Genomic DNA, 25,687 nt, shown 5'->3' with positions numbered 1-25,687 from the left:
AAAGACTGAACCATGAAGGTGAAAACATTTTCTTTTTCATCCTGAATGTGTTTTTTTCCATGTATCTGAACACAGGTAATTATCAAAAATTACAAAATTAGTTTAACTCTTATATTCCGTAAACAGCAACTTAAGGAGCAGGACATGTTCTCGACAAATGCATCACAAATCGAAGGACTTTAAAGTACGAGCGTGTCCTTACCTGTGACCCCGACGTAAGGAGCTCAGAGACGAGCGACGGACTTCGGCTCCTTGAGTTTCACCAGCAGGTTGAGCATCAAGGATACATAGTCCCACCCTTCACACTCATGTGATTGTAGCACCCTATGGCCACCCAGTCTATTGTTAGACAGCTGGACACACACGCTCACACACACACACACGCACAGGCACACACACACACACACACACACACTCCAGGTACATTTATGACCTGGTAAAGCATCATATATTCAAGCTTTGGGAAAAAAAAGACGTGGGGCAACATTTCCCCCCTGATATGTAAAAACAAGGCAACACAACTGTAACAAAGACTTTTTTCCTTTTTTTTTTTTTCTTTATTGCTGAAGCAAGCACAAACAATAACTTCAAACATTCAAACCAAAAATACTGCAGGAGACTCACAATACATTTTGGGAGATTTCAACTCGGCTGCACCGATAGAAACACCAGGCTACACTTTAAGTTCACTTAAGCAAATATTCCAACTTGAAAGCATAATGCAGTTGTCATGCAAAGATAGTGGCATGTAATCTGATTATGGATAAGCATGGGGGCTGACTGATCACTGATTCGTTGTTTCTGTCTAGCACATGATTTACTTGACTTCCTCTTGTGCTTATACGACACAATAATGTGATTGTTAAACTGCCACAAGTCAAAAATACAAAATAACCAGGAATTGTTGACAGAATGATTGTCATGCTTTTAATTGTTGTAACTGTTATACTCTGGCTGTCCCTCTGGGAAGAATGAGTCACTGATATTATGTTCTGCTCTCAGGATCCTGTGTGAGGAAACCAATAGCTTTATTAATAGTCTATTTACCAATGCTTTATATATCAGTTATAGGTCGTTAAATAGAATAGGTTTTAGGTGTCCAGGTTTTAGAATAACCTGTTGACTGGTTTTATTGTTTCTATTTATAAATATGTTAGTTATAAATCTAGGGAATCCACTAATAACTCAATTGGTTGTAAGACATATAGACTTCTTAGTCAATAAGACATTATTCCACCCACTCATCATCTTATTTGAGCTCTTTAACATAAAAGAATGTTACCGCTGAGGATTATGAGAATTTGATTTCTTTTCAGGTATTTGCTTACAAACCAAAGTCTTGGAGAATTAAGGTAACCGTATTTACCTTATTAACTTTATTGACCTTTTGACCTTTATATTGACACTAGATGGAAAGGAAGAGGATCACAAGTGTTGTTGTGAATAATTTTAAGAAGAATCTCTGTAGCAAACATGATGGACGAACAGCCGTGATTGTCCTGTTGTCTCTTTAGAAGCCTTCCTCATTAAAGAGCCCCTCATTAGAAAGCGCCTAACTACTGAAACAATTGTAATATGTACATGCTTTCTATAGAGTTAAAACTGCGACTATCATCCCAAAAAAGCAGTGCGTGTGTAGAACAATATAACACAAATGCTTCTAATGGGGCGGGTCAGTGTGGATCAGTGTGGGTCAGTGTGGATCAGTGTGGATCTGTGTGGATCAGTGTGGATCAGTGTCCTGTTTTTGAATTAGCGAAAATGAAGATGAAATCTATCCCATGAGTTATCAATCATTTAAGGTGTGGTTTAATATGACAACAAATTTCTACATGAAAAATATCAAAACATCAAACCAATCAAATCAATACAAATTAATAGATTTTTAGTGAAAGCTGGAACCCAAACGTCACTCGTCCCGGTCCCTCGTCTTTCTCTCACTCGGAACTTAAAATACAGGCGTGTTGAGGGGGAATGGAAACACACAGGAGCAGAGTAGCCTTGTGTTTGGTCAGGTTTGATTGATATGATGGGGTCACTGGTTAGGGTCTTACACCTGCTAATAGAAAGAAGAAGCAAACACATTAAAGATCCATTAGTCAAAGCAATCCTCCATGTTGCAATCCAAAAAGTAGGATTTACCAACATTTCTCAGGTGTTTAAGGATATTGGTCTCTGAGCTTTCCCCCCCCTACTTCGCCTGTGTGCCAGACACAGTCCCCCTGGCGATGACATGTACCGTGCAGCCAAAGCCAGGACATGATTGAAAGCTGTAACTTTGTCATTTGCCCTTTACTTCATTGCTCAGTCTATTTCTGATGAAGAAAAGGGGACGATAGCTATTTAGGGTTGAAGCTGACACTTGACAAAACGCTTTTCCACCTCTATTGTTCACATTCTGGTTCAGGCGGGCTAGGTGTCAGAGGAAATGGGACTTTTGATCACGGAGATTAACAACATTTTTGTCATGAGTACATGATTGATATGAATGGCGAGTTCTCTCTCAGGCTGTAGGGCTACGTGGAGGGTCTTTATCATTAACAATGACTGAATAAGCCTTATGATTGTTGCGATTTGTTTATTTAATAGTTGGTAATCCTCCCTAGCAGTTGGCTGTAATGTGAAAATCAAGCAGCTGCACTGCGGTATGCTTGACAGCTCGCCGGTAGTGGGCAGCCCAGGTGTCACCGGGTGAACAGTGCAACGCAAAGACATGACAGCCATCCCAGGGGGCTGGAGGTTCTTTATACTGGGAAACAAGGTCAGGGTGAAAGGGTTTTTAAATATAGACCACAGTGCCACGGAGCCAAGCTCCTGCCCTAAAATCTCCTGTAGCCGATTTGATTTACAGTGAGCAGCTACTCTGGCACATGAAGGAAGGTTGGTGAGCTGTAGTGGTTAGGAGTCCATCGGGGATATAAATCAGTCATGGCATGGTCAGAGTGACATTGTAGTTAAGTTAGGTAGCAGCTTCAAAAAGTAAGAGACCAAAAGTAAGAGACCTACTCTGAAGACATTACTCAAGTAACTGTCTTAAAACAATGGCAGAGATGCCGATAAATTAATAATGAAATAGTTTTTGATTGTTGAATCATTTCTGCGTATTCATCCTCTGTGAGTTCATGCTCAAATTACATTTTTGTTGGACTTTAGCCATCAAATTAATGTTGAATGAGGATTGTAGATTTGACCCATTTCATTTACACCTTTTTCAGTGATTATATCGTATTATATATGTACTTTTACTTCTAAGTTAGAATCAAACATTATTTACAATCAATTTACAAACTTACCATTTGTGACGAACTTGCCCTTTCCTACCACTGCCACCTGGAGAAAATGTGAGAAGGAAATGTGAGAAGAAGAGTCTGTATAATGTAAAAAAATTATTAAGAAAATATTCTAGGATACATTTCAAGCTAAGGTGTGTTAACTTCCTCTTCCTGAGAGTGAATAAGGATCCATATAAATGAAACAATATGAAAATGATGGTTATGAAAGTAAAGAGATATGAGAGGGTGAATGTTGTGGACTGGTTTAATAGATAGACAATATACAATATATAATATGCCATACTAAAGATTTTATTAAAACACTCGTCTGAAAGAAAATCATATCACTAACAACCACATGCGCTTAACAATATTATCCTCCTCACTGCAATGCAGCTTGTAGCTCGGCACAAAAAGCTGTGCTCAGTGCAGCCAAAACGTCCAGTCACAACATACCAATCACATTCATGTTTAAAAATAATCCATGTTCCACATAAACAACACAATCAAGGCCAAGGAAAAACTATTTATGTCCTCAAGACCACTCAAGGAACAAAGTAACCCAAATATTTGGTATATGTATATTGCAGTACGTGTGTAAGTGATAAATACAGAAATCTACTCTTTCATCACGTCAATATTTAAAGTTCCGTTCAGGCAGCTCAACCAGAGACTTGAAATCCCCAATTTGACTTTTAATAGGAGATAATTCATGTTTACAGATGTGTGAGGTTCAGTTACATGAACATTGTTTGGATGTGTCACATCCACAAGTGCTTCTTATATAAACCATAAACGTTTGAATATAAGGAGCAAAGGTGGACGTAGAATGTAGAGTTACATCGTGAGTTCAGTCCCTCACAGAAACATCGGACAGATTTTGACTGAATCACTTTTTGAATTGCCTGAACTGAGAAAAACAACCTATCGTATGTGTGTTGGGCGAAGATGTACAATCAGTGTAAACATCACATATCAGTCACACCATGCCTGTTGGGACATGCACTGAGTGTTACCTCTTTCACCATTGATTATTTAGACTGAATGAAACAAACAAACAGGATTATGTCACTATGAAATCCCTTAGAACTCGAACAGGAAGGTGTTAAACACAGGACGTGTGTCTGTGTGTTACCTTGGCAGGTGCAGAGCTTTTCTTGGTTTCCCACATGCCGCGCTTGTTACCAACGTCACCTGGTTTCACTTCCTGTCACAAACAACAACAACATGGCACCTTTTAGTCTCACACAGGGGAGGAAGAAGTAACTGTATTCTTTATCAGAAGAAAGGTACAAGTACAACTACGTACACATACTCCAATACAAGTATAATGGAAATATCAAAAGTCAAACTAGACCTCTTAAGAAAATACTGTTATTGTCAGACAAATTTCCTTAAGGACAATCTCATCTTATCTTATCTCATACCATCTCATCTCAATGAATCTTATCTCATCTCAATTTATCTTACCTTATCTCAACTTATCATATCTTATCTTAACTCATCTTACTTCATCTCATCTTAATTTATCTCATCTTATCCAATCTTACCTCATCTGATGAATAAATATTCATTGTGTGTGTGGTTATGGGTTATAGCTGAAGTCATATGTATGCAAAGGGATACCTTTATCAGTTTGAAGAGAGGAGCAGGGAAAGTTTGAGTGAGGAAAACTGTAAGAAACAGGTGCGTCAGCAAAGTGGAGAGAAAGGCAGATAAGAAATGAACAAGTAAACACACAGAGAAGAGAGCACAGGCCATTTAAAGAATTGATCATGCAGCAGACTGCTATCCAGTTTCATCCCATCAGGGGGAGGCATGGCCGCAAAAGTAGAGGCAAGGTTGAAACCAACTGCTCCTTTGGCCAAGACGTTTGACACTAAAGATATCTCGCTCGTAAATGTCCACGTTAGAACAATGTCACACTTCATTCTGCAACCGCTCTGCTTATGGACACAGAGTAATGTCTCCAGACGACCTGCTTGGATTAGCAGCTGGTGTCCTACTTTGAGTCAAGGACACAGTGTCCGCCAAGAACAAATGACCTCCTCTATTTAATGGCACAATACCATTAGTAAATAAACTAATAATTCCACGACATGTTGGTTATATTGTCTGTGTTGTGAGACAAGTGAATAATGTCACTGACAAATGTGAAGGGACATGACCTTCTACCTTAGCCTGAAGGAGACCTGGAGAATGGAGTCGCAGTGAGATCAAAATACAGCATGTTGTTTTTTTGACACAGACAGAATCACAACGACTGAGCAAACTTTTTGTAAGTGCTGTTTGTTCCATGGGCTGTAACATAATCTGAAATACCTGCAGAGGTCAATTTGATTAATGTATAGAGAGGAAAACCTGTGAATGTAGATTTACTGCTGTCTGAATCGGTGCATTGTGGTTGATCAGTTGTCTGCAGCAATGAGAACAATATTCTTTGTAAATTCAAAGTTTTTTGTCCTCATGTTTATATTTAAAAACTGCATTCATCTAGCTTAAGGTTTTCTTTTTTTTGGAGGGTTGCTTAATTTGCAGATGCTGTTACGTAAACTGTCCATGTGGTGTCACTACGCTCCTACACCAACACTGCACGCTCCTGCAGCTCAGAGGAGAAGGCCACAGCCAACAAAAGGCTGGCATGTTGACGTGCAAATGAGAACATTAGCATGTACTGAATATCAAGGGATTACTGTGTTTTAGTAACACTGGTGTCAGATTTACAATAGCCTGTGTGCGATGAGGACAAGGGTTTATCGGGCCTTACCGCCGGCTTTGCTGCTGCAGGTGGTGCAGCTGCTGCTGCTGCAGGTGCAGGTGCAGGTGTCGACTTCTCTGGCTCTGCAGGCTTTGCCATCCAGCTGTTGACACGTCCAGCCACACCTCCTCTGATAACGGCCAAGTCCTGGGGGAAAAAAAGATCTCATGTACTCAGTCTCATGGTCCATCAGTGAACCTGTCCGTCCTTGATTTCTCAATCCTCCACCTTGTTGGCAGGGGCTGGACTTTCAGAGGAGCCGCCGACGTTGCCTTTCTCCCACATGCTCTTGATGCTGCGTGTGCCTCCTGTAGGAATATCTGCCAGAGGAGACTTGGGGGATTTGCCTTCTTTGTTACCCTGTGGAGACAGAAGATGATTTCATACTTTGAAAGGACAAAAAGCAACTGGACGCTGAGAGAGGATCAATGGTGGAATGTACATTCACTCAATACTGTTCCGAAGGTGCTTGTTCTGACCTTGACTATTTCCATTGCTTTTCTGTTTCCATTTTCTGTCAAATTAGTTTGACAGCCAAGGTTAACTTTGAAGATTAAAAATAAGATGCATTGTTAATTAATCAGTGGTTCCAATAATTTTTTATTTACCAATCCAAACTGTGTATCGTTGAGTTTCATTGCCATATTTGACATGAGTTACACCAAAGACACATTTCCCCACCAGACTTTTCAGATAATTCTATTTGTCTCAAGTTTATTTCAAGTTTATTTGTTTTATTCAACTTCATTTTTTTATTTTTTTAACATTACTTACTTTTTTACATTCCTATTCTCTCACTGCCCCTGGGACTGATCTTGTCATTTTTTAGTTTTGATAATTTAAATAGATTTTTTGGATAATACTTCTCCGCTGTTACTTCAGAATTTTAATACAGGCTTAATTCTCTAATTAAGATTTGTATACATTGTGTATTGGCACCTTTACTTTAGACAGTGAATAATGTTGTCTTAACTCACCTGAAGTGCAGAAGTGTACTGGTCCAGTCTGTTGCCTATCTTGGACACAAGTGGAGTGTGTGACACTCTTGCTGCAGTGCTGCAAAGATGAACAACACAATTTATTTAGTTCAATAAGACACACTAACCCCTGGTTTATTCATCCACAGAAAAAAACCCATTAATTTCTCACTTTTTCTGGGCTGATTTGTTCAAGAATTCTGCCTTCTCTCCAATCTGCACACAACAAAACATCAAGTTTTAAGTTATAAATTAGTCGGAGTCACTGACATGCGCACGTAAGTTAGACTCGGTCAAGCTGCACTGTTTTTTCTTCCTGTCTCCAACATGTTCTCACTGAGAGGCAGACCAGTCTGTCACTGGGAATGTCTGTCTGTACTGCTACTGATCATTGTACTGGTCAGGGCCCGAGTGATTGAGTTTGGCTGTAACAGAGCCAGGACACACACACACACACACACCAAGCATGGTGTGTGGGATGAGGACTACTTTTGAAGGGAATCAGAAATTCTATGTACACACTCAATTCTGAACATTCCTCCAAAAATACTCCAGCAAGAAAAGGCATCATAGATCATCTACTGCCATATTTGAGTACAGCTCAAATGGCAGACAGCATATTTGTATATTCTTGTCATCTATTAATAAGTCTAATAGCAACATTCAAAATAAATGAGCAAAACCAAAGATAAAGGGACGTAGCTGTGCTTTGGTTGCCATGTCTCTCAACTGTAGAAAACAAATAGAAACTGATCAGAGAAACAGCTAATGTGAAATGAAATTCGTTCCTGCTTGGAGCTTGATGAGAAGGTCAATGTCAAGGTCATGCTAATATGTTCAACTAATTATGGTAATTCATATTTTTTTTTGCCAATGATTGAAACCCTGTAAAACCCTGTAATGTGTCTGAACCTCTGGTCCAAGACTCACCTTGGAGGAGCCTTTTGGACTGATAGCAAAGGAAGGTTTTGAGGTGTCCTCTTCTTTCTGTTTCTTCTTCTCTGCAGCCTCCGCCCTCCTCTTCTCTATCTCCTCCTTCATCCTCTTCCTTTCCTCCTGTTACCAAAGCCACAATTTACTGTCACACCTTCGGCCCAACAATCAAATCAAACTAAAGTTAAGTGTTTTTTACATCTCGGTTCCTTACAAAAATTTCACAATGTGGAATATTTGTGTGGTATTATGATTTTCCGTAGTCCATCCTGACCTGTTCTTTGGCTTTCTTGTCCTCCAGCTCCTGTTTCCTCTGCTTCTCCTCCTCCTCCAGGATCTTCCTCCTCTCCTCTCTCTTCTTCTTCAGCTCCTCAAGCTCGGCTTCTGAGTTCTGTTGCTTCTGCTTCATCTTCTCAAACTCCTCGCTCTCCGCGTCGTTTCGCCGGCGCTTCAGCTCCTGCAGCTTATTTTCAGCCTCCTTTCGCTCCACGTCGTCTGCCTTCATGGAGGGAGCATGGTCCCTGCACAGGCAGATGTTTAATGAAAACACACACATATACAAACTCACATGACCGGTGGCTTGAAAATTATTTAAACTGTAAATGAACACTATAAAAGTAATGGCTACATTGAGTCAATTTTCTCATAATCTGTTTTCTCAGTTTTAGCCCATTTTCTCATACTCAAATCAAATGTACAACTCTTCTTATAAATTTGTATGAAATGAAATGAATAAGCAATAAAAAGAAAATGACAAAAACATTGTGTAATATGGAATAAGGTGCCTGGGAAGATTTACCTTGACGTCTTCTCTGTTCTCTTGAGTTTGTTCTCAATGAAGGATCCGTTCTGTTTGGCTGGTTCATTCTTACAAAAAGAAAAAAATAATTTAGACATATAAAAACCGCACTGAACTGTAATGTTTATTAAATTAATCACTTTTGCTTTACCTTTTCCTTAAGACCAAATCTTTTAAGCTTTTCCTCCTTAATCCAGAAGAAAGAAGAACACGAGTAATACAATAATGGAACGAAGGCTCAGTAGAAACACATCTTGTCAAAAACCCATACAAATATGAGAGAAAATGAATTCAAGGCAGATCTAGACTGCTGTAACATCCTGGACACAAACAATTTGTGACCACAACACAAAACTAGGAAACAGCAAATATCTGAAAAACCTATAAAAAATCCTTATTCTGTTGATTCAAAAATTTGGACAATATAAGAAAAGGTTGAGTTCAATACCTCCTCTTTCTTCTTTCTTTCCTCCATCTCTCTCTTTTTGCATTTATCCTCCTCCTCTTTTTTCTTTTTATCCTCTGCCTCCCTTTTCCGCTTTTCCTCCCCCTCCTTCTTTTTCTTTTCTTCCAGCTCCTTCTTCTTGTTTTCCTCCTCTTCCTTTATCTTCTTCTGCTCCATTTCTTTCCTCCGCTTTTCTTCCTCTTCCTTCTTCTTCTTTTCTTCCATCTCCTTTTTGAGTTTTTCTTCCTCTTCCTTTTTCAGCCGCTCTTCTATTTCCTTTTGCTGCTTCTCCTCCTCCTCTTTCTTCTGTCTCCCATCCATCTCCCTTTTCTGTCTGTCCTTCTCTTCTTTTTCCTCCATCTCTTTTTTCAATTTTTCTTCTTCCTCCTCTCTCAGCCTCTCCTCCATTTGTTTCTGTTGTTCCTCCTCTTTCCGCTTCTTCCTCTCCTCCTCCTCCTTTTGCTGCCTCTCTTCTTCCTCTCTCTTCAGCTTTTCCTCCATTTCTCTTTGATGCCTCTCCTTCTCTTCTATTCTGAGCTTTTCTTCCATTTCTTTTTGCTGTCTTTCCTCCTCTTCTTTCCTCTTCCTTTCTTCTTGCTCATTGTCAACATCAAGAAAAACGTCCTCTTCTTTTCCTTGATCTACCTCTTCATTTGTTGCAGCGTCAATCTCCTCCTATGGGAAAATTTGGATTTATTTATTTTCTATAATTTTCTTGACATAGATAAGTAGAAATAAAGTTATAGGAAGAAAAGAAAAGATCATATATAATTTATTGTGGCTGATGATTCCTGCCAAGAGAAAAATAACCTCCAAAATACATTTTTTTGTTTTAAGTACATTATTCTCTTAAAAAAAAAAGCTGGAAACTCCTCCTTACCTTCTCTACTTCCTCCTCCTCCTCTTTTTTCCAGGAGTTCATATCCGCTTCTGCCACCTGCTCCTCCTTCTCCTTCTCCTTCTCCTCCTCTTCCTCTTCCTCTGTCCGCTGCTGACTGCTGCGGTTGCTAATGGAGGACACCTCTTCAAGTGGGCCGTCTGTGCCGTCAGGGGTGCTGATGGTGGGGTCAAACTCCTTCTGTCTCTCCATTGCCTCCTTCATTCTCTGCTGCCTGCGCTCCTCCCTCTTTGCGAGGCGCTCCAGCAAAGCCTGGTCATCATCTGCACCTCCAGCATCGATGGTGTCAGTGGGTGTGGAGGAGGATTCGTTCTCTTCAACACTGTAGAAATGTGAGATTGATACGTTCATAAAGAAGCAGAGTCTGAAGTTCAAGTCCAGTTAAAGCCTAATCTCTAAATTCCCCAATACCATCATATTTCTTAAACTATTAAAAGTCAAGAATCGTTCTGCTGTGGAAATCATTCAAAGAAGGGCACAGCCACTGGAAGCGGGTGAAAATATTGAAACCCAAAGTGATTATCCAAACCTAAATGCAGGTAGAGTTTGGTGCTTATATTATATAATATATAACATAATGTTTTGCTGGTATTTATTTTTCCTTATTAATCAGAGTACGGAAAGGGTTCGTGTTCTAATATTTTCCTCAAACTTTTGTTACCCCGTAGTGTACCATGTTGGTCCCAAGTACTTGCTGAAGTATTTGGAGTTTAATTTATTCATTTTTTTCTCTAAAATACCCGTTCTCTTATAGTATTCTTATAAGTATCAGCTCAGTTTTTTGTTGGTCTAAACTAAAAAAGACTCAAGTCTTCTTCTCTTCTTGATTCAGAGGCTAAACTCAGAGGTCTGTATTTGTCTGTCTCTTGACTATCATGCCCAAGTTCCTCTGTTTTGTCCCACAACAGTACACTTCAGAGTTATTGTCCCCTCATCCTCATTGTACCTGTTACTGTTGATAGCATCAGAAATATCAGACTCCTCAGGCTCCCTCATCTTCTTCCTTTCCTCCCTCGCACGTCTCCTTTGCTCCCGTGCTTCCTCCTCGTCATCATCGTTGGTGTTACCCGGCCTGAACCATCACGCACACAGAAACACATTAATGTGGTCAAACGATGAAAGACATTTACGTTTTTTACATTTTCACTCCATAATAAGACACACACTGAGGAAAAATTGTGTTTTCCTAACAGTCATTATCCAGTTACTGAACTTGAATCATTAACAACATGATAGTTACTCAGGAGAAAATGTTTTTCCCTAAAATAGATGCTTGATATTTTTCATTTCCCAATAAAATGTGTAAACCAAAGTGACGTGACATGAAGACAGTGGGAATTAACTTTCTTCTCAGAGCACTTGACCCTGTGTTGACCTGCATGGAAAGACTCCAATACCACTGTTCTCATCCATGTGTATAAACCAGTTTCCATTCTATTTTTTTACAAGTTTCCGATTTTCAGCCTCAGGCGATGCTGCTAGATGGTACGTGAGACAAATGGTCAGATTTCGTGTTAGCAAAGCTCCCTCAGGAGTTACAAAAACGTTTTACATAAATGTTACTGTTACATCTCCAGATGAGCAACCCAAAGGATGTTAAACAAAATAAATGGAGAGATGATGATGAGGGCATATTGGCCAACACAAGTGGAATAAACAGCTAATATTCAATGTCCCCAAAGGAAAAGGGAAAAAATGTAGAAATATCTTCATATTGTGTAACAGAAGTATCCTCCATCCTTTGAAAATTTTCTCTGTACCCTTTGAGACATCTCAACCCCCAGGTTGCAAACCGCTGATATAAGCCACACGATTTCAAGAGACATAATCAAGACTGGAACCACAACGGAATGAGAACAGGCTATGAAATAATAAGATAATAACTCTCTGTGTGTCTGAGATACAAATGTCACATCGAAGAAACAGAACATTGAGAAAGTGAGGAAAAAGAGAAAGATGAGGGAATAAGACATTTTTCTAGAAAGCTAACAATATAGGCTATTATGTGCCGATTATAGATGAGAGGCAATTGCCAAAAATGTTGCCCTCCTGTTTTCCCCTCCATCCTCTCACATCCCTCGCTAGACTTTCACTCAACTATGAGAACATTCACAGTGAGACTTTCGAGCGTGCCAGCCTGGGTCTTTCCAAGCATTACCAGGCTTTATGAGGCAGAGAGAGAGCTTCATTTGGCCCATTGATAGAACATGGGCCATTCCCTCTGCTCATCTTGAATTCTCTGCACAATGATTTACAGATGTTGGGAGAGGAAGAGTTTGATGAGAACCACAAGCTTCCTCTCTGTCTTTAGAACAGAAACAAAAAGCCAAATTAGGCGGAAATCCAACAAATCCCTGGGCAAAGGTTCCTCCGAATAGAGTGGGTCGCCTCAAGTAATCACAGAGGAAGTAATTCAATAAGATATTACTCCACCTCAAGCTGGAGACCTGCTGTGAGGCTGCTGTAAGAGTTTTACTGGTACATTTCCAGATGAGCAACCCGAGGGATGTGAAACTATGATAAATAGGGGGAAATATGGTGAGAGCTTATTGTGCAACAGGAGAATCAAATGAAATGATAGAAAAGCCACTGAAAACCCAACAGACAGTTTCTATCGCATTCACAGAAGGCTGTGTCGTGCCAAAAAATGGAAGTCAAAACATTCCAGCGTCTGCAGCACTTCCTTGGGCGGCAAAGAGGATCGGAGGATCTGGAGGCTGGCGACAGGCAGCATGGCAGACTGGGTTGGTATGGTAGAGTTGTCTGAGGTGAACAATTTCCTTCTCTGAGACTCCAATAGGACATCAATTGAATCCTGAACTTAAAGAAAATGATGCGTGAGATGCTGATATGGCCACATTTCACTATCATCTCTTGGTGGATCAAACCAATGGTATTTTAGACTTTGAACAGATCCCATTTAAAAAAACAAAATACCCGACATGTTATAGGTTGTCTATCAATACTGTCTGACTTCCCTAAACTGTAGCTTTGTCTCAATTCAGGAGCTAGAACCTTTCTGAGGCTGCATTTGAAGACTGATTTGAAGTCACAGTGGCACATGTAGGCTGTCCGATTTCAGAGACTCCCGATGTGACCGACAAATCCCTTCTTTCGTCCCCAAGAAATTATGGCTCCAACGGGGGGGGGGGGGGTCCTTCCCGACCCAACCTATCCCAGGAATCATTGAGCTTCAAGAGGTAATGGCACCAGCAAGCAACGAGATCTCCAATGCTTGAGTGTCCAGTTCAACAGTTGACATGTTAAGAAAGCCAAGGGGCATTAAGACTTTCTCCTCATGTCCAATTTCAGGGGTTTCATAGCAGAGTATTCGTTTGCTTCATTTTCATCTTAAACTGCTTGTACTTGTTTTAAAATATGTATTCACCAGTCAGACAATGAGTTTCTGTTGATTCATTCCCAACCCCTTACAATTTAAATGTAATTATCTAAGGATTAAAATCAAATTCAACTTTACTCACATGAGTGCACAGTTCAGACATTAGAGTCTGCTTTATAACAGTGCTGTAATATTTATCTGAGAACAGAAAGTGAGCGGGAGGAGATGACAGAGAGTGAGGGACAATTCCAAACAGCAGCCCAGTCCAGTGACTCTGCAACGAGTGAAGAAATCACTGGAGATCATTAAACCGTCATCACCTGAGCTCCGTCCAAGTCTGGCCTGCTCCAATCTGCTGCTCCGTGTGCTATCACACAGGCACTCACAAAATCACTCACACACACTATGCATAGTTCAGAAGCGCAGGGAAAATTTATGTAAACTCTAAAAGTGGCTCGTCTTGATTAAACTACTCCACACAACACTGATGACTTCCTCCGGCTGTCTAATAACCGGCAGCAACAGCAGATATGGTCTACTGAAGTCACACCCCGCTGAAAACTTTGAGGCTTGGATTGAAGAGGATGAAGTTTGGTATTTTGCCCGTCCTTCAATAGTTGATTTTCAAATTCTTTTTTTGGCCTGATTTCACTCACTTTCCCCAAACCGTTTCTCTGTGTGACAAAGTGTCAAGGCCCATGACAGTGTTTTTATCTGCATGCATGTGTTTCATTTGCACATGTTTACATGTTCTAAGAGCGCTCACTTACCTTTCAGAATCTACACGCATCTGCTCTCTCCTCTGCCTCCTCAGCTCCATGCGGCGGTCAAAGTCATCATCCATGGTGCCCAAAAGATTCTCCTCACTTTCTCGCTGAGAGACAAGAAGATGTTTCAAAACAGTTAATTGCTAATCAATCATTAACACATCCGTGCATCGTACCTTTGGATTACAGTTGGATCCTACAACCATTTAGGACGGCTCTCAGTACATCAACATCATTTCAAACTGTTGGGATATTCAATAATCCCACTGTGACAGGAAAGATGCTACTTTCAAGAAGAAGCAGTAAAATAATTAAAGTAAAAAAGTGCTGGGAGCAACACCCAAGACAGTTTAATGGTGTAAAAAGTCACAAAAACTCCAGAGTCTGTTGGTTCACAATACCTGAACAGTAGCTGAAAGTTAGTCCATAGACAGCAGTGTGTCCCCTCCTTCTTACACCAACTTCTACAGTCTGGTTTATATCCCGGGCTCTGCAGCACCGAGAATTCCTGCTTGTTCTTTCAGTAGCGTTTAACTACCAGAAAAGGCAAAGCCTGCCTCTGTGCTCCCCTCTCGTTCTCTCACAGCCTCCCACCTCCTCCTCCTCCTCCTCCTCATCCTGACTCCTACTCTGTCTCCCGTTCTCCTCCCTGATCCCTGATTGCTGACTTGTTCAAATAATTTCTCTTAGTTTATCTATCCTGCTTTCTTTGCTCTATCTGACGTGCTGTAGATCTTGTTTAGTCTGTTTTTATTTATTTCTTTGAAACTCCACTGGCTCCCCTGATGCCCTCCTGTTTTCTCGAGGCTGTTTCGTTGCTGATAAGCTGGTGCAGAGATATTTCATATGAATTTCAGCAAACTTCAATAAACTAAAGCCTTAAAGCACCCTGTCATGAATCAGTAGTACAACAAAACCATGTTTCATTTTATATTAGGTGTTAACTTCAGAGAGGGTTGAGATTTATTGTCAAGGAGTTAATGACCTTCTGAAGATGTTTTTTGTCAAGCTGACCTGCAGCACCTTGATGCTCTGAGCTCAGTTTGACCAGTTTCCTTTTTACTGTTACACTAATTCTAACAAACGTCAGTACAAAGCTGTAACAGTCTAGAGAAACCTACTTCAATTATTCTCATTCATCTTTATTTGACAAATTTGTTTTGCTGCCGCTCTCTTCTCTTACATTTGTTCTTGTTCAAAGTTCATAATCATGATATCACATCATAATAGTGTGCACCTCTCATCCCTAAAAAGAGTTTAACAAGATTTTAATAAACTTTGCTTTATATTTTTAGAAACAAAGTTTTCATCATTAATGATAAAATGGGCTCGATCACTTTTTTTACTGAAAGTTAGATAAACCTCGAAATGTTTGTCTAGTAAATATGATGCTATAGAGCAGGCATCTTATTTCAGTTTAGCTCATCTTAGTTTATATTAGCTTAGCTTAGCTTAGCTTACCTTAGCTTATCTTAGCTTATCTTAGCTTATCGTAGTTTATCTTAGTTTATCATATCTAAGCTTATTTCAAAGTAGCTCCATGATGCTATCTTAGTTTATTTTAGCTTATTTAAGCTTAGCTCAACTCATCTTATCTGAGGTTAGCTCAATGTAGCTTATATTAGTTTATTTAAGCTAAGCTCGTCGTAGCGTAGCCTAGCTGTATTGCTTAGCCTCGAAACAGAAACATAAACAGCTCACACTACTCTCATTTGTTTAACTTATACAGAAACAATGTTTGAATTTGTCATTTTCGTCTAAAATAAGTACTTTTAATCAAGAATTGATTATTTAGCTTTGAGGTGCTGCAAGGAAGATGTTGTTACCTTTGAATAGAGCCAAGCTGGGCCCACTGTTCCCAGTCTTAGCTATGATAACTCTGCAGCGTTGGCTTGTCATCTATCTCTCAGCTGCAGCTTTTCAAAGTAATCATTTAATCCTGGATGCACTTCTCGAGTAGTCTCTAATAAAATAATAATACATCTGTGTTTTTTCCTGCTCGTGTAGGGTTCAATTCCCAAAGTTGAGCCACTTATGTAATATAAAAAGACCATAAGTTCATGTGCCGAGACTCCAACTGCATAACTCCCTGCGCCCGAAAGACCAAGAGGCATTATCTCAAGTGCTCAAAGATATCGTGTTTGAAGAAGTTGAGTGCATAGACTTGCAAACAATATGCAGGTTCATTCACCTTCAGCCTTCAGAGCATTTCACCATGTGCCTACACCCAGCTTTATAAAACATCTCATGGAACATTGGCACAATAATCAGCTGCCATCAACCATCAAGTTTAAAAGAAACTCAGACAGCTGCGCCAACAGGTGCCGAACACTGTCTTGTCACAGTGCAGAGGAGCCAACAAACACTCAGAAAATCATTATGAATAAATAAATAAACATAAAAATAAACATAAACGTAGTAATCTCATTTTCTTTCGTTTGAATTTTGAGAGCAAATACTTAAACCCCAGGAACGCTAACAAAAAATATGCAACATTGGTGCAATTACTAATGAGCTTTTTGGTTGAAGAAATAAATAAATGAAATAAATTCATTGTAGTCTAATATTTATCAAGTAGTCTGATGATCTACTGTAATGACTAAAGACCTCGATGATGGAGGAAAAAGCCCTCCATCAAATTCAGACACACACACACAGAGACACACACACACACACACACACACACTCTGAATCATTTGACATCTAAGAACATGCCTCGTGAGAAAACCACCTTCTCGTCCTTCTCCTTCTATATCAATCAATCTTTCTATCTCAAGCTTCGAAGCAGTGGGAGTCCGAGTGACATGAGCTCACAGAGTCAAGCTGACATCACACTTTATTTCGTTTATATCATGCTCTTGGCTAGTTATCTCCCCTTACAATGATATGAGCCACCTGTGGTCTGTTTATATCCCCACCAGATGAAACTAAGTGTAGCACAGCATTATAATCTATTCTTACCTGCACAAGATTACGTGAGTTTTATGTAACTCTCTCATTAAAAAGGGCTACTTCAGTGTCGTCCCTTTATTTTGTCATCTGGATCTTAAGGGTGGAAGAGGAGCCCACCAACAGTGAGCAGTGGATCACAGGCAGTTTGGTTTTCACTATGGCTGATACCATATACAGTCACAAAGGCTTACAACCAGAACATGCCGACAGAGGCCTTTCTCTAACACCCGCCCTACATCTCCAACAAGAGGTTTCCTAGAAAAGGTCGCGCTCGTTTAAACAGTGCCTCTAAACAAAACAGGAAAGTGATTTATTGCAACTCATATATCTGCTCAACAAAACAGTTTTAGAGGTGGTTGTTACTAACACAGATACTATAATGATCTGTGGAGGTCAGGGACTGAACTCAAAGGTCTCATTTTAATGTAAGTCTCATAAAGTGATGATACATCTTGATCCACAGCCTCAGGATGTATCCTCACTTTCCTTAAAGAGTGACTTACAAAGTCTCGTCCACTAACCACAAAGTTGGAGGTTTGATCCTCAGCACAGCCAGTCTGCATTTGTCCTTGCTCTGTCTGAGACTGACAAAGGACCATTTCAACTGATTATACCACAGCAAACATACCAGAAGTCAGTTTGGTTAATTAACGCATCACCCTGTATGTGCAGGCTGAACTGCATGGCACTGAAACATCCAGGATTACGTGCAGTTACAGGAGACCTACTGATCTCTGGTCTCCTGATCTGATCTGCAGCACAGAGGCCACATCAGCAAGGCACCATGTCAAGGGCCCCTGCTGTTCACAGGCAGATGTGATCGGGATGAGTACATCTGATCATTTTGCTTTCAGAGACAATCAACAGCACCATTTTGACATAAACCTAAGATTATCATACATTTCGTACAAGAGCATTCCTGCGTAAAATTCAATGTTCCAGTCCTAATCTATGGAAGTGAAACACTCACATCATCACTGACTTATTTCCTTTTTACAATCACATAATGCAAAGTGATATCAATCACTCTCCTTGCAAATGTTCATATATGACTAATGGACCCCATTATGCTGCAGACTGACTGACCTGCAGGCACACACCTCAATCACCCCCCCCCCACACACACACACACATACATACACACACACACACTTCAGATTTGAGATCCAGCCCTGTTTTTATTGGCCCAGGTCCAGCAAGGCTGGCAAAGGTCTGCATTTCTAAAGTTTAACAAATCATCACTCTGGAAGCAAGAGGGAATTAGCTTTCTACACACACATTTACAGATAATCACTAGAGAGTTTCCCCCTAGCAGTGGCCCCATCAGTCATCTGAAAGGTGATTTGTATAAATTAGAAGTGTGTTGCTTGCATAAGGTAATTCAAATGCAAAAAATCCACCGTTTATGTGTGGACATTATGTTCTGGTGCCCCCTCTTTTAACAATTTTATCTTTTTCTTCTAACTTGCCAAAAAAACAACATAGAATGGTGCCTGCAACAGTTTAACAATTATACATCAGTTACTGGTTAATCTTGTTTTACCTCTTTACCTGATCTCTAACACTGACCAGATGCTTCTCATGAATCTCTATGTGGATGTTTGCAAGAGTCACGTAAAACAGCCCTGACAAGGAAACAGTTCTGCTATGCTGCTGGGAGCATGTACTGTGACATGTGGACGGGTGAACAGTGGTCGTGTATGTGTTCCAACATTTGCATTTAAGCATTTCTGAGAGAATGTCTATTTTAAAGACTGTCATTTCTATGCATTACATACTGAGCAAGAGCCAGGATGCAATTAGCCAAACTTAAAATACAGTCTGCAGGGGAACCAGTGAGCCTGGCTCAACCTCCCAGCCACTTCTAGAGGCATTTTCACAACTGAAAGTCCAAACCAACGTTCATTGTTTGTAACTTTTCTGGTTAGTATTGGTTTCACATTGCTATTCCAGAAGCGCCCAAAAGCATTCTGTGTAACAAAGGTATGGCCTGTCGTCATCACCTACAGGAGCTGCACATATACTTGACATTGATTGGTTTGACTGGTGTGTTTCTAACGTTGGCATGCTTTCCATTCTACAATTGAAGAACAGGTTCCTTTTATTAATTTTGTCTCTACTCTTTTTCTGGACAGAGCAGCAAGGCCTCTGCTTTTTTCCTTCTACTTTTCGGTCCTGTCACGACTTCCTGCAATTGCTCCGAAAGTCCAAACTATCTATAGAAGTGTTTTCAAACTGCAAATAACCCAGACTGTTTTGGTCAGATCAAACTTTGTCCATTCGTCTGAACCTTGGTCTGAGACTCCACACTTTGGTTCAGACTAAACTGAAAAGCCTGAAGGTCTAGACCAAACAAGGCAGGAGTGAAACTTCACTGAATAACATATTGCATTTTTATGTCTCAGTTTGCTCTCAAATTATTAAATAATATTTAAAATATAACTTAAACGCCCCCCCCCCCTCCAGTCTCTATGCCAACAGTCTAATCTTCTTATGCCTCCTTTTCTAAATTTAACACTTACATTAGACATGAGTGTTACTTCTCCTAAAATGTTGAGCTATATTATTCAAACCTGGTGCAGACAAAGAAGGTTCAGAGACTTTTGATTCATCCTTTTAATATACTTAGAACATTTTATTGGGAGACCTTAAGAGAGTAATTAACAAGCACAGTTCTTAATAAAACTTGTTTTGCTTTTGGAAACATCCAGAGCCAGTGCCACCAAAAGAAGTTAAATCACAGCGAACCCACATTTGACTCTTTTGTCTCTGAAGCTGAGGATTTGGCCTGAGAATTCCTCTAGTGGTCCACTGACGGTTATAATAAGTCTTCTAGGACATTAGTGCTTGGCATGCAACACAAAAGTTAAGAGACTCCCACTAAAAACCCATAATTACATAAATTGCATGGTCCTCCTTTGTGTTTCTATTCATCCCAGCATTGTGTACATGCCATGGGCTGTTTGTATATAGTCTGCCTGTGTAATTACTGTCCTGATGATGGCGTCTTTCTGGAGAGGTTGCCAATGTATTAATAACACATCAGACGAAAAGGCAGAAAAGAGAATTGTTTTTAATGGCTGATTTACATTTGGTCTGGCAGCTTACAGCAGACCTCACATCTTCATTCAGAAAACATGCAGGCAGCTGGATATCTGTCTGTACTCTCTCTGTCTCATAATCAATCAAGTACGACTGGTGGGTGTGACGAAAAGGAAGCCAGACAATCACAAATTAGGTCTTTGTCCTTTTTGTGTGGAGCCATAATGTGATCATAAACATCGGGCGTCAGCTTTGGAGCCGCCATTTTCAGTTGCACATTCTGCTACTGTAGCAGCAACCACGAGTCGATTTTTTAGCCAATTAGCTCACACTCTTACAACTATTCTTTTTTCAGGTCTGTGAATTTTTCATCCTTTATTATGGCTGTTTTTCACTGATGTTACTGTTACTGTATAACAATTTTGTCACTTTAATGCAAACTACAAAATGATCGTCTAAGGTGATTTAGGCAATTTTACCAAATATAAAAAATCTACCATATCTCTAAATTACGATGTCAGTGAAACAGAAATTTATTAGAAAATGCAACTAATCAATCAATTCAGAAAGAAATGATAAAGTCAATGATAATGAAAACTGCAAATTGCTGTGGCCCTATATTAGATAAGTGAAAGCTGACCCTTAAAATTCTCCACAGATCATCTGTTAAAAATGTTTCAAAGCTGCAGGAAAAATTTAGCAACATGAGCTTATTTCTGCATCTTGAAGTGAAAGTGAAATGTTCTGCTTGCTTATAGAATACTAAAACTCTGTTTGAATGACTTCATTTGTTTATTTAAGAATATTTACTGACCTTTTTTCTTCAAATTTTAACTCTCAATAAGACGAACAAGCCCAAGAACAAATCAAACTTTCAAAATATACAATCTATGCAGACAAATAAAAGTAACCTGCAAGTAACTAAAGTAACTGCCATGTGTTACTCACTCTCATATGAGCCTGGTACATCACACTCTAACCCTTTCTCCAATTGTAAGAGAAAACACTTACATATATAATCATCATATCGTTATGTAATCCCTCCAATCAGCTACATTTGAGATCTGACACAGTGAGGGATGTAGTCAGTGTGTGGCACAGACAGGACTTGTGTGCAGGCAGCTGACAGTGTGTAAAATGGGATGAATATGAACCTCATTATAGATGCTCTCTCATGTTATTGCACTTCTTTGTTTGACTTTAATCAAGGTAAGAAACAAGACTTTGGTAAATCATTATGAGAAGATGAGAGGGGTTTCATTTGGAGTCTATTAGCCTGCTGCTCTGAATTCCTGTGGGAGATTTTGACTTGTCCTCCATCCAGAACAGTGGTATTGTGGCATTTATTTTGAAATTCTGAACCTTTCAAATTTTGGTGAAATACAGAAACCAAAAACTCAGTCACTCGTTCTGTGGAGGCTAAATGTTTCGCAAAAAGTTGCCCACAATCCTTTGGGCCAAAAGGTGACCACAAGAAACTCAATACATTTAAACTCTTAGCAGCTTCCACATTGTGATAAATCTAATAACAAATTCTAACATCTCACCTGCCTAGTTGATCATTCATCAGCCTGCTCTTGCAAAATATGGTAAAGTCCTGAAACATGAAGGTAAAGATGCTTCGGGTATTTTCACACGGATGAGTTCTTCCAGACAAACTAACAACACCAGCCTCCTGGTTGTTGGGTTCCAGGATCTGATATCTGGGACGAGTTTGAGCCGTTGATTGATAAATTGCCGGGGTTTGATATTTTGAGTCTTTAATTATAATGTCCTTGATGGATTTGGGTCACCAATGTAATATCTCACCTCAAGACTTGTATGCTTAACCATGATCATCCATCCTCCTCCACAGACATGGCTGATCCCTGAATAAATACCAGTCACAGAGCTCCAGTCACAAAGTCTGCTCAGTGAGGTTTTAAGCGGGCTTCCCTATGGTTTCACATCTTTTTTCTGATTTGGGATCAGAACCATTGAATTGTCCTCCCAATAAATGTTTGGATGGTCCATTTTGGTTTCCAGTAAAGATGCCGAAAGCCAACTACGATCTTAAACCTTTATTACATCTGCCAAGTACATTATATTTGCTTCTGCATCTGTTTGTTTGTTTGTTTGTTGGCAAGATTGTTTTTGTTTTTTTTTGGGGTGGGGGGGGGCGTGACCCCAGAAAGATCATATTAGGTGTTTGTGAGAAAATGTGCTCAACTCACTGCACAGTGAGAGCAGAGGTGTGTTCATGAATGTTTTTTTCATCTCACAGTGTAAATATTTGACTTTTGGCTCTATTATACTGGTTAGTGTTTTATAAAGAATTAAAAGTGATGTCATGGTTGCTCTCTCTGTAATTTGCACCAATAAACATACAAACTATATACAACATAGAGGTAATTCTATACCCCCAATCAGAGGAGGTTCTTTCTAAAAGATAAAGGAAGTGCTTCAACACACTCAGTGATAAACAAATGCCAGAGAGGCGTTTGCAATGAATCAAGAAGCTGCAGCTGCTTACTCCACATGACCAAACATGGTCACATAAGTAAAAGTCCCTCACCAGGATGCAAATTCCTTCCAGTCTACCAGCCAGGACGTGCACGCTGTAGTGCTGACCTTTACTGCAGCTCATTAAAATGTTTGTTTGGTATAAAAAGGAGGGTGTGTCGATCTGCAGCTGATAACCATCAAGTGGTTGAGTGAAGATTTGGATACTCAGTCGGGCTCCTTGTTTCTCCTCAGTGCTTTAGTAAGCAAAGGACCCAAGGAATCCATCATGCGTTGACAGATGAAGCTTGAACAAGGGAAATGTGTTGTTCACTTGCTGTAATCTGTCTTTTATTATGACAAATTTGCTCTTAGTGATAAATTAAACATTACTGAGGTATCTTTGGATATGTTTAATGAAATCCAAACCCAGAGCTAAGTAACAGTTTCCTTCTCGACCAGGGGACTCAATGGAAATAGATACAGCTATGTGCACTCCCTGCTTCGCATCCCATCAGCTGAGACAGTGTACTCGGCCTCCTTTTAAGGAAGCACACAACCAGTGTTAGTTGTAGTGTCCCAGCTTGGCAAAGTGCAAGGCCACAGACACAGAGCGTGGTTTACTCTAGGAAATACCTGCTGCTATACAAATCTAAGAATAACTGCTCTCCATTGTAGTCGCCATGAGTCCACTGTCCATACTGTGCTGCTGGGAGGCCAACTATCATCACCGTCGTCATAGCGATGGTGCAGGAGCAGGTGAACGTTTAAACAAATAAACCCTGCATCTCAACCGTTCCGGGTGTGAGCCAGAGGAATGTTATTCCACCTTGCATCTACTAAGTAGATTTGATGGCAGACTGATTACTGATGAATGCCTTCATTTATGTCAGAGCCAGTAACGTTCACCTCTTACCTCTCCTGCAATTTGCTCATGTGGAAAACCATTTCCTCTCCTGTTTAAAACGTCCCATCTGTACATCGACAGAGCAGCCGGCCTTCCCCTCTGTCGAATCACGCCACCTCTCAGCAACAAGGACTCATTTGTTGCTCAGACTAAAGCATCCGCAGTGTGATTCAGCCCTGTATCGGTTTCTCATTTGGCAAATTTGACTTCTTTTTAATGACTGCCTTTAAAAGTCTGTTTAAAAACTCATCTGCCTGTGTTTGTGTTCACAGGGCAGCTCGTGCCCTACTCTCTCCTGTCAAAGACGGTGGTGTTTGGATCAAGCTGATTTGATGCCGCCCTTTACGAGGAACTTAAGTCGTCATGTCATTAGACTAAATCTGTGAACTCTTCTTTGTGTAGATTTATAGAAGCTTTGAAGTCAAATCTATGTCATAAAATACTTACACTTCATTCAAAAACATTTTTACTGGATCTCTGCACAGCTGCATTCACTCTGATTATGGTAAACTATCCCGAGGATACTCAGTAAACCCGGAGAGACGAGATGAGTCGTGGTCATGAACTCCAACTCACATGTGATTGTAGCCTTTATCTCCAATACCATCTAAGGAATAGGAGACTGACTTGGCATGTCCACAGGCAGCAACAGCTTCTCCACAGCCCGTTGTCAACTCTTTGGTCTTTAGTCAAATAACAGTATTCAATGCTGTGTTTGACAGAGCAGATGTGTGTTTTCTGCTTGCAATTTATCTTTTGTGATTGGGGAAGGACAAGTTGGTCGTTTATCTGTCATACCCTGATAGAAATGAGTAGGTCCTGCCTTCCCGATATAATGTCACAAATGCAACGTGGATATAGAGCCTTCTGATTCCTCTGCAAAAATACACTGAACTATATGATTGTATTTTTTTCAACTTTACAAGATTTTCTTGACTGAGAATTGAAAGAAGAAATTATTGCTTTCAAGTTGTCAGAAAACGGACAAAGGTTTAGGTTCATATTTTATATCATGTTGTCTATTTCTCAAGCCTGTGCACAAACGTGCATAGAGGTGAGAGATTTTAATTCACTCTCCTGATGTTTTAATATCTTTGTGCAGACTTTTCTCTGCTTTATTTAAATTTTTTCACATTAAATATCAAATGAGTTGTATTGATGATATCAACTTTTCAAAACACATCTACCCTAGGATAGTTGTAATCAGACTAAATAGAAGGGCATTTTTTTCCAAGGAGTGAGATATCTATACCATATATAACCCAATTTATTGCAACATGTTATTTACAGTCTTTAGAATATAGAGCTCTTCTCAATCTAATCCAGTTGGTTAGTTTAACCCTTAAACCCTGTGGTGACATCAAATGATGTCTTGACATCATCTAAAACCACATCGGTCACAGTGCCAGCATTATTCTGCTGAAATTCACCGACATCAATCTCAAATAATAATCACAATAAAAACATCCCGTTTCAGCTGTAAGAGGATAGCATCATAAAACTTACCAGTCCTGCAGACTGAAGTGACTGATCCTGCTCGAAGTCAGGGGAGCGCGTGCCCCCAGAGGTTTATAAACACAGCATGAACAGCCCCGCCTGCTCCGACTGCAGCTCAGTGAAGTCCACACTTGGCCAGTGTGTGTGTATGTGTGTGTGCAGGAATTTATCCATCCAGTTTATACACACAATTGTGTATGCGATTACTTAGCTCCTATAATTATTTCAATATGATGTAGGTTCTATTATGATAAATTAGGTATGTCTGTCAAAATTTTCTGTCTTCTCTCCGTCTCTGGAGTTAATGCATTTATGTCAAGACATTAAGTCACACAAACATCTGAGAGGCCGAATGATACACATCCACAACACAACGTAGCAAATAAATTACATGTGATTTCACAATTCCATACAGTCAAATGTATTGTTATCACCTCATAGATGGGAGCAAAAATCATGCATATCGCTGCGTCTATTTTAGAACAATTTCCTCCAATTAGAGGTTTTTCTCCCTGGCTCAGCCCCTCTGGTCTGGACAAATTACAAGAAACTGTTTAGAAACTAAGAACCACTCCTCTGCATCCATCCGTGGTAGCTGAACAGTCTCGGCTGTTTATTG

The 25,687-nt window shown here is 39.9% G+C and overlaps 1 protein-coding gene across 5 annotated transcripts; it reads right to left on the bottom strand.

Annotated features, from left to right (window-relative positions):
• Positions 1-555: 555 nt before the first annotated feature.
• On the bottom strand, positions 556-25,116 carry cald1b (caldesmon 1b). 5 transcript variants are annotated; one of them, XR_009920880.1, is made up of 18 exons: positions 25,078-25,116; positions 14,193-14,296; positions 11,029-11,154; positions 10,065-10,404; positions 9,188-9,859; positions 8,891-8,926; positions 8,740-8,807; positions 8,215-8,461; positions 7,938-8,063; positions 7,180-7,223; positions 7,008-7,086; positions 6,259-6,390; positions 6,040-6,177; positions 4,899-4,945; positions 4,408-4,479; positions 4,289-4,312; positions 3,294-3,330; positions 556-2,059 (listed from the first exon to the last, which is right to left on the bottom strand). XR_009920880.1 is itself a non-coding variant. In XM_062390286.1 (16 exons), the coding sequence occupies exons 2-16, from the start codon at positions 14,264-14,266 to the stop codon at positions 2,043-2,045; spliced, it is 2,208 nt and encodes a 735-aa protein (XP_062246270.1). In that variant the 5' UTR covers positions 14,267-14,296; positions 25,078-25,116; the 3' UTR covers positions 556-2,042. The 5 variants fall into 5 exon arrangements, 3 of the variants coding, with proteins under 3 accessions (XP_062246270.1, XP_062246272.1, XP_062246271.1); XR_009920879.1 differs by lacking the exon at positions 4,899-4,945; XM_062390286.1 differs by lacking the exons at positions 4,289-4,312; positions 4,899-4,945.
• Positions 25,117-25,687: the final 571 nt, after the last annotated feature.

This window comes from Platichthys flesus, chromosome 6, assembly GCF_949316205.1.
Source record: "Platichthys flesus chromosome 6, fPlaFle2.1, whole genome shotgun sequence".
Lineage (NCBI taxonomy): Eukaryota > Metazoa > Chordata > Actinopteri > Pleuronectiformes > Pleuronectidae > Platichthys > Platichthys flesus.
The sequence above is the reverse complement of the archived record's forward strand: the minus strand, read 5'-3'. Positions and strand labels throughout refer to the sequence as shown.